This window comes from Rattus rattus, chromosome 9 (assembly GCF_011064425.1).
Source record: "Rattus rattus isolate New Zealand chromosome 9, Rrattus_CSIRO_v1, whole genome shotgun sequence".
NCBI classification, from domain to species: Eukaryota; Metazoa; Chordata; class Mammalia; order Rodentia; family Muridae; genus Rattus; species Rattus rattus.
In genome coordinates this window covers 4,275,405-4,283,864 of record NC_046162.1, presented here as the reverse complement: position 1 = coordinate 4,283,864, position 8,460 = coordinate 4,275,405, and the positions used below count along the sequence as shown (strand labels likewise).

Sequence of the window (8,460 nt, the reverse complement as noted above, 5' to 3'; positions counted from 1 at the left end):
GCACTGTACTCAACTATGAGTAGGGTCTCTCGGGTTTGCACAATCTTTTCTACATGAAAGGCCAACATCTCCTGGGATCCTGGGAGACAAAAACTTTTGGGGCCGTGAGTAAAGGTGTTTGCCACCAGGTTTGATGACCTCAATTCAGTCACTGGGACCCACATAGTAGGAGAGAACCAGTATCTCCAAGCTGTCTTCTGATCTCTGCAAATGCAAACTGTCACCTTCTCACCCCACCCCAGGTCAATAACTAATGTATTAGGAAGAGAAAAGGAAAAGAAATACAAACCTTGGGCTCCCCAGACCTTGGAACGAACACCCACCTCCCCCACCCTCCACCCCTGCTTGCCCTGAGATATGCAGAGGACACTGGCACTCTTCCAAGCTTGGAATTCGTCAGAATAGTCAAGACGCTGCCTGCCCCTGCCTGCTGCACCGTTCAGCCCGAGCCAGGGGGTTTCTAAGTTCTAGCCACCAGTCCTTCAGTCCCATCAAGTCACGTGTGGTATACAGAGACGGCGGGCAGGCAGAAGAATGGCAGTCCCCGCCACACACAAGGCTGGGGTTCTTTTGAGGCTTCAGGGAAAGATCACAATGACTTTACTGTAAAACATCACCATTTATTAGCAGGTTTTTTTTTTTCTAAAAACACAAACATGAGAACTGAGCACCGTACCCAGAGTGACTCACCCCTGTGGATGGGGAGATGTCAGGACAGAAGCTGTGGGGCTTTCTGTGTACCCCAAGTCTCAGCTTCCTCACTCACTCCAGGGTTCCAACACTACCTCTGACAAGGAAAGGGACCATTAAGATCCCCAAGTACAGGAAGGTCACAACAACCTTAAGGCTGCTGACACTAACTGCCACACGTTCCAGTCTGTAACTCTAGCATATCAAAACCCACCGTCAGACAGCTGCTCCCACCGGTCCTTGCTGTGCTGACCAGCTAGCTTCCAGTTTGGCTCCTGCAAACCACAGAGCACAAGCGCTAACATCCACATGCAGTGTCTGTGTTCAAGTATAAAGGTTCGTTCAGGACAGCCCACATCACTGTAGTGCTTAAACCTCTGTAGTGTCTACTGCAGCCACACCCTTCGACAGGCTGGTCGAAGGTGACACAATCCATGAGCAAGTATGGGTAACTGTCCACCACCAAACTTGCTCTCCATCCAACATGGACACCACCTCAGTCAAGGCCACAATCTTGACATCAGTAATGACATGGTTGACTAAAGTTAATTCGTATGAACAGGAACCGCTTCTCCATTAAATAGAGCTTCCCAAGGCATCAGGCACATCCTAAAAGAGAAAGACAATCACGTCAAAATGTTTCTGACAAGGGTCCAATAACTCTATGTTCCTAAAAGATTATTAACAAAATGAGAAAGACTTAAAATGGCTGCTTTGCTCTCCATGATGGATCAAGGTCCTCTCCCAAGAGGCACAAAAAGACAGCCCCACTTGTACTGCACTATGGCAGCCAGTACTCTTACCTTCAATCAGCCATGGTCAAAGGCCTTGCAAAACTGCCTCCCTACCTAATTTACTGTCAACAGTGTCTTAGGGACTCGCAGGAGAACACTAGCAGAACAAGGGGCAGAACACTCCCCAGGGATGGATGCCGACAGGTGAGGGAGGAGTCTGCTGCTCAGATAGTGGCTTTCCTCTACCTGCCGGCCATCTCCCCATATAACACACGACCTGGCAGGAATGAACCTCCAGCTAATCTTTAGTTAGATGAACTCCCAAACCTGAGGTAAAGGGAAGAGAACTGCATAGTAACTGAGAGACAACATGGATGTTCAGAGCTCATCGCGAATGTCTCACTTGAGATAGCACTGGGAAATGCTGCTTGACTTCATGTGAAAACCATAAATGTCAACCAGTGTCAGAGCCACGAGTGAGCAGTTTCAGAGAGGACGCCACACGAGTCCCCCGGGTAGACCAGCTGCCTCAGCTGATGAGGTTTCCTCTTGGCTTGGATGCTTGGCTCTGCTGGTACAGAGTACACCCAGGAGCATGTGAGTGGTGATGGCTCCCGGCGGGTGAGCTCCACCCCAGCCCTCTTCTGAATGGGTGTGAAACATGATTTCTAGTCACACTTAGCCATTCCTAACCATTTCACACACAGGCAGAGAGGACAAATGGTGCGCCAAACCTTAGGAAGCATCTTGGGATGGCGCTGGAGGATCCTGGCCTTCAGGTTCTGGGGGGGGAGCTGGCACAGCCTCTTTTTTCTGGGCGGCCAGGAACTCGTGGATTGCTCGCTCTATCTGTGGCCTGAAGATGTGGTTTAGTTTGGGGTCGACCACTTGAGAAATGATCCTGTCCACTCCCGCTTCCAACATGCCTGACCTGTGGAGATACAGCAGACCACTGTGATTCAGTTCCCGAGATTTCTCCTTTGCACTGACATGTCCCGAGTGCCTAGAGAGCCCAGCGGACATCCATTTCCCCAAGTGTAGTCCACTGGCCTTTCATTTGAAGGGGTTCACAACTGACAGCTACCTGCCACCCCAATGCAGTCCCAACTCTGTACAAAGGAACCAGACAATCAGAGCAGACTGCCCCAAAGGCCAATGCTTGACTCACGCCAAGAGCAAGCCTGGCCACAGGTGTGGAGCGAAAGCCGCAGTCACAATGTCAAAGGCACACACACTTTGGTTTGCCTCCATTTTCTTCAGCTTTTACACTGAGCAGCCACAACAGAAGCGGCTTCCAGCAGCAATGCAAACATCCAAGACAGCCCGGAAAACAGACATTTTCAATGACTGGTAAGATGCATAAGATCGGACACACAGTGTAGCCGCTCAGTAAAGGGCAGCTTTGGACCGCTACTTTTTGAGATCTCTGAGCCCCCACAGCTTACCCGGGAAAGGGAGCAATAGCATGCAGACCAGGAAGACAGCACCGGCAGCTCTAGATGCCGCACCCCCACACAGAGGACTTTACATGGGTGATTTTCTTTATTTACAAAATTCCAATTTCAGTGGCCATGAGCCCACATAAGTACTAGATTGTCAGCCAAAAACCTTTTCTTTTTAAACTCTTTTAAACTTCAAAATCACCGTAGAGTCAAAGTTTCAAGGAAATATAGAGGCTCATACGTCCTATCCTTACACGTCTGGTGTTAGTGCCCTGCATGACACGCTACAGTATCAAAACTAGGAAGATGGTGCCAGTACCCAGACTGTAGTACACGCCCTGCATTAACCCGGCCTTCTCTGTGTTGCTGAACACACATGTAGAAATGGGTATGTAGAAAGAGGTATGTACCATGCTAGTGACTAGAAGGTGTGAACAGCAAAGTGCCCCCCAGAGTCTGCTCAAGTCCCTATCTATTACAACGTGATGCTGACCACATACATGCCAAGCCACACTGCCTAGTGAGAAAAGCAGCTTAACGCACCGACTTTTTATTTTCTTTCCTTCTCTAGGAAGGTCTCACTGTACAGCTAAGGCTGGTCTGGACTCATTACATAACCAAACCTGCATGGTTCTCCTAACCTTCCTGCCTCAGCCTCAGTGCTGGGATGACAGAAGTGTAGCATCACATTTAGCTAAACTCAACAACTGATCCTCAAAGAACCAATTCAGTGCCAAAGGGGTGAAGGCCCCAAGATCTCAACATCTTCTACCAGCTCCCATCACCTCAACAATGCTGGGGACCAGCCTCTATCATAAAGGCCTCTGGGGGGCAGCACAACTTTACTGTGTGGGTTTCTTAGGGCATGCGCCAGCCCAGCTAAGAGCCTGTGCTTGGCTCTCCCAGCCCAACTCCCTACATGACTTTGGCAGCCACAACTGGCCACACATCTCTGAACTATTACCAAGTGCACTCATACCTCAGTTTTCCAAGATTTGCTTTTCTCACCACAATTCCCTGATGTTTCTATTTTCACAGTCCTGCTTCATAAGCTTTTATTCAACAATTTAGTGGATTAAATAGTGCCAAACATAAGCCCTAGTGCTAAAAGCCAAAATGGACTCTGACAGAACAGAAAAAAATTTACCTTGGAATCCACGACCCACCCCACTGTGCCAGTAACAATGAGGCCACTCATGGGAGTGCTCTACAGGACCTCCTAACAAAGGCTCAGTTTGTTTCTGTAAAGAACAAACCTTACAGGACTGAGAAGTGTCACCATGCTTTAGCAGCCGCAGTCATAGAACATCCAGAGCTCACTTTGCACACTCTCACACTGGCATCTTGGTATAAAACACTCTTAGGTTCGGATCACACTGAAAGCTTCAGAGAGCGAAGAGCAAGCCTGGAATCCAGACCTTCCAGAGTCGCCTCTGGGGGCAGGCACCTAGGAGCGGCCCAGAGTGAGCAGCAGGCACCCCAGGGCTCTGCTCACGACCTCACTCATGCACGAGACAGCAGATGCTACAAAGCACCACACACCAGGCCCTCCATGAACTGTGGCCAGCCTGTGTGGCATTCACGCTGGGGCCTCTACCTTTACTTACTGAACCACGCTCTGCCTCAGCCCATTTCGCAGCTGGTTCTTGTTCATTGCAGGACTCCATTCCTGTTTGTCCAGATGTGTCGATACAAAATTATCCACCTTCTGCCTCAGGTTCTGGTAAGCTGGCTAAGACATTCATTCAGAAGAGACCACGTTAGTGTGTGTGCCAATGTCATGGCACCGAGCCATTCAGGAAACTGCTCTTCATAGAAACACATCTTCTCCTTTAAGCACGCTCCCACCTGACCTCAGAGTTGACCTGTAGTACAGCAGCTATGAATCAACAGCCAGCAGGGTACCTGTCTTGCAGTGGCTGGGCACAGTGCAGGGCACTGCCTATATAAGTCAATCTGCTTTTAAAAAAAGACACATTTATTATGCTTATTAAGTATACAATGTGTGTATGCCTGCAGGCCAGAAGAGGATACCAGATCTCATTACAGATGGTTGTGAGCCACCATGTGGTTGCTGGGAATTGAATCAAGGCCTCTGTAAGAGCAGTCAGTGCTCTTAACCTCTGAGCTCTCTCTCCAGCCTCTAAGTCAATCTGCTTTAAAAGAAACCCCACGAGGGAGAGCCTATTAGCATTATGCTGCCCTCATTTAGACATTAGACTTTCAGGCTTAAAGGAGTAAACCCTCTCCTTCCATGTGTCCAAGGACAGATGCAAGCTGTTTCTGGAAGGAACAGGGTTCTAGGCCAAGCACTGACTTTTTACGAGTCACAGGACTTTCAGTAATTCCCGTCTCTAAAATGCAAACATTCCTGTCTGCTTGACTCACAGTGGATGTTCACCAAGGAAAGCCCCCTCCAAACGAAACAGCCACCCAAGCCTCAGCAGGAGTCATACGACAGCTACAGCCAAGCTACTCTGCGAAGAGTTTCTAGGCAAAGCTGTGTGTGACCCTCAAAGGAGCCTGAGGCGCTTGACTCTGAATCCTCCTCCTCAGAGCTTGAGAACAAGACTAGGAAATTACCTTGTCAGTACAAGGACTGCTCTGAGCCCCTGGCCTCCTGCTCTCCAACTGGAGGCAGACAACGCTTCTTCAGCCCATCCTTGCTAAAGAGCATGCCAGTGTCTGCATGGCTCTGGTCTCTCTACGAGAACGTAGAGGTAGGAAGGATGGCCTACCTGTGCAGACTGTGGCCTAAGATGTGTATAAGTAGGGCAGACCTTACCCCACATCAAAGCCATAGGACAGGCCCAGGCAGCCTGCAGCTGACAGCTGAGGCTACTGAATGGGCTTGCCTGGGTGACTCACAGCCTGAACACCACGAGAAGCAACCACTACCCTGTGGAGCCTCTCAGTCAGCAAAGAGGCTCAGGCTCGTAACTCCACCACCTTAATCTTGGCAAACAAGTTTTGTAAAGGGAAAAGGAATGTTTTGGTCACTACTATATACCTGCCTCATGACACACATTCCAAAGTTTCCAAGTGAGATGAATTAGGGTATTTTTAGCTGTAGAGAGCTAACATAGCCATTAACTCCATTTAAATTAGTTAAACGGAATAAAATAAGGTGCTGATTCTACTGCTTATCCCAAGTTGACCTCATACAAATCTGCAAAGGATTCAGTTAGGAAAGGGAATAACTATTAACGTGTCATCCAATCCAGCCGGAGCTTAAAATCACCTCCCGGGTGGTGAACAAGAGAATGGGCAGAGCTTCTAAAGTACGCTGCCTTTCCCGAGTGTTGTAAAACGCGAGTTCCTTGGGTATGAAGTGGATATACGTGTGCAGCCATAAAAGAATCATTAAGTTCAGAAAGGCGACCGAACTAAAATAAAAATTGAAAAAAAAATTAAAAATCACAGCTGGTTAAGTGTCCAGGTGTCGTGTGTGCACCACAGAAGTCACGGGTACTGGCCCGCGCCGCGCGTCCCTCCAGGCTCCGGAGGTGCCTTTTGTTTTACTCCGGGCTCTGGCACCTCAAAGCGGCGAGGTGGACCGCCCCCCTCGGTCCCCCGCAGCCCGGTACCTTAGTGTCCACGTCGGCCAGGCAGTCCCGGCGGAAGCTATCAAACAGGCCACGGCTCTTGAGCTGCTCCACTATAAGAGCGATGAGCTGCGGGTCTCCCGGAGGCAGCGAAGCGGGGTTGACTGTGCCGCCCGCCCCACTCGAGCCCCCCGCTGGTCCCGAGGCCTGGCCCGCCGCACCTGCTCCCGCACTGTCCGCCATGGCTGCGCCCCGTGCCCGACCCCGTGCTCGGCTGCTCCTCCGGGAGCAGTGGGCCGCGCTGCGCAGACACGGAGGGCCCCACCGAGGTGGCGGCGACGGAGGCGGCAGGGTGGGAGGCGGGGAGGACCACGGCGCTCCCCGCTGGCCGCGCTGCTGGCGCTCGTCTAATAGCGTCACCAACGACCTTTGCATTGTGGGACGGTTGGTTTCCTGGAGCCATCGCCCATGTTCTTATAGCCTGTGTCTGGCCGTTGGAAACTACAACTCCCGACAGGCTATTGGCTCGCTCGCGCTAGTTTGCGAGACAGCATGGGAATTGTAGGCTCAGAACCTATCCAGTCACTGCAGCCCTCAGAAATCAGACCTCCCTACAGTGGGCGACAGTCACCTGCAGAACTGATTGAAAGATTAGGAGCGTATCATTTAGCGACAGTGATTCAGCAACTCTGTTTCTATGCCTGGCAGCCTTTGCTTTTGACAACAAAAGGAGGTCATCCCCACGACCTCCTTGAGTAATATGATCTGGGAAATGTGGTTAACAATGGGTTAATATTTTTGTTGTTTTGATAAAACTAATTTTACTTTTTGTGTGTCAGGGAGGGGCGGTGGAGGAGTTCATATCGGCCCAGCCAGTCTCAAAGGTTAAGCTGATCACAGTCTCTCATGATAGGTTACAACCCTTTGGGATATCAAGTTTATTTCTACTCCTGACCCACGCTGACCTCTCCTGTTTGGCTCTAAGGAAGTCCTGTGAGAGAGTTCAACCCTGGCCCCCCACCCCCAGAGGGAGGGGGGGTGTTGCCCTTCTTATAAGTCACATTTTAGGTACATCACATCTTATTCTTTCCTCACAAAAACTTTTCTGGCTCCAGGCCTAACTTGGTCTATTGTTGAACCAGATTCGTATAGCAACCGTTGTGACTGGAAGTGGATAATTCATAGGCTGATTGGCCATCTTCACCCCTATGCCCCCAACCACACCTGTTGGCGTTCCTTCTAGGCTCCGCCCCACAGTCACCTGGCAAGAGCCAGGTGTGCCTGACTCACTATAAAAAAGGAGCTGCTTGCCCCCTCCTCTCTCCTCTTCTCCTCTTGTTCCCCTTACCCTCTTCCTGTCTCCCTATCCCCTCTCCCCTTTCTCCATTTCTCCATGTGCACATGACCAGCCTCTCCCCCACCCTCCTCTCCTCCTCCTCCTCTTCTCCTCCTCCCCCTCCTCCTCCCCTTCCTCCTCCCCCTTCTCCCCTCCTTCTCCTCTTCTCCTCCTCCCCCCCTCCTCTTCCTCTTCTTCTTCTCCTCCTCCCTTTCTTCTTTCCCCTCCCTCTCCCCTCTCTCTCTCCCTCCTCTCTCTCTCCCTCTCTCCCTCTCTCTCCCTCTGCCTTTCCTCCCTCAACTCCCCTCCCCATGCCCTAAATAAACTCTATTCTATACTATACCTTCATGTGGCTGGTCCCTCAGGGGGAAGGGATGTGTCTCAAGCATGGGCCTGCAGAAGCACCCCCTTTCCCCGAACCATACAACACCTCTACCAAACACATCCCTGGCTTCTTTTTCTTTTTATAAAACAAAACAACGCCCAGAGTATAAGCTTCGAAATAGAAACCATGACTGTTTTTGTCTCTGGTGCTCAGCACAGTACTTGGCCTTAAGTCCCTGTCCCTTCTACTTGTAGAATTGTGTAACCATCTGTGGAATGAAGATATTCTAAAGAGCCTTGAGCCCTGCTCTTTTGGCTCTCAGAATATTGAACCAGTGGGCACCTCCTGCCCTCTATCTTATGTTAGGCCTCTGGAAGGCTGGGTTGGT

At 50.5% G+C, this 8,460-nt stretch overlaps 1 protein-coding gene across 1 annotated transcript; it reads right to left on the bottom strand.

The window, feature by feature from the left end:
- Positions 1–604: 604 nt before the first annotated feature.
- Positions 605–6,901, bottom strand: Bod1 (biorientation of chromosomes in cell division 1). The gene is made up of 4 exons (XM_032913352.1): positions 6,454–6,901; positions 4,474–4,598; positions 2,159–2,355; positions 605–1,299 (listed from the first exon to the last, which is right to left on the bottom strand). The coding sequence occupies exons 1-3, from the start codon at positions 6,844–6,846 to the stop codon at positions 2,160–2,162; spliced, it is 714 nt and encodes a 237-aa protein (XP_032769243.1). The 5' UTR covers positions 6,847–6,901; the 3' UTR covers positions 605–1,299; position 2,159.
- Positions 6,902–8,460: the final 1,559 nt, after the last annotated feature.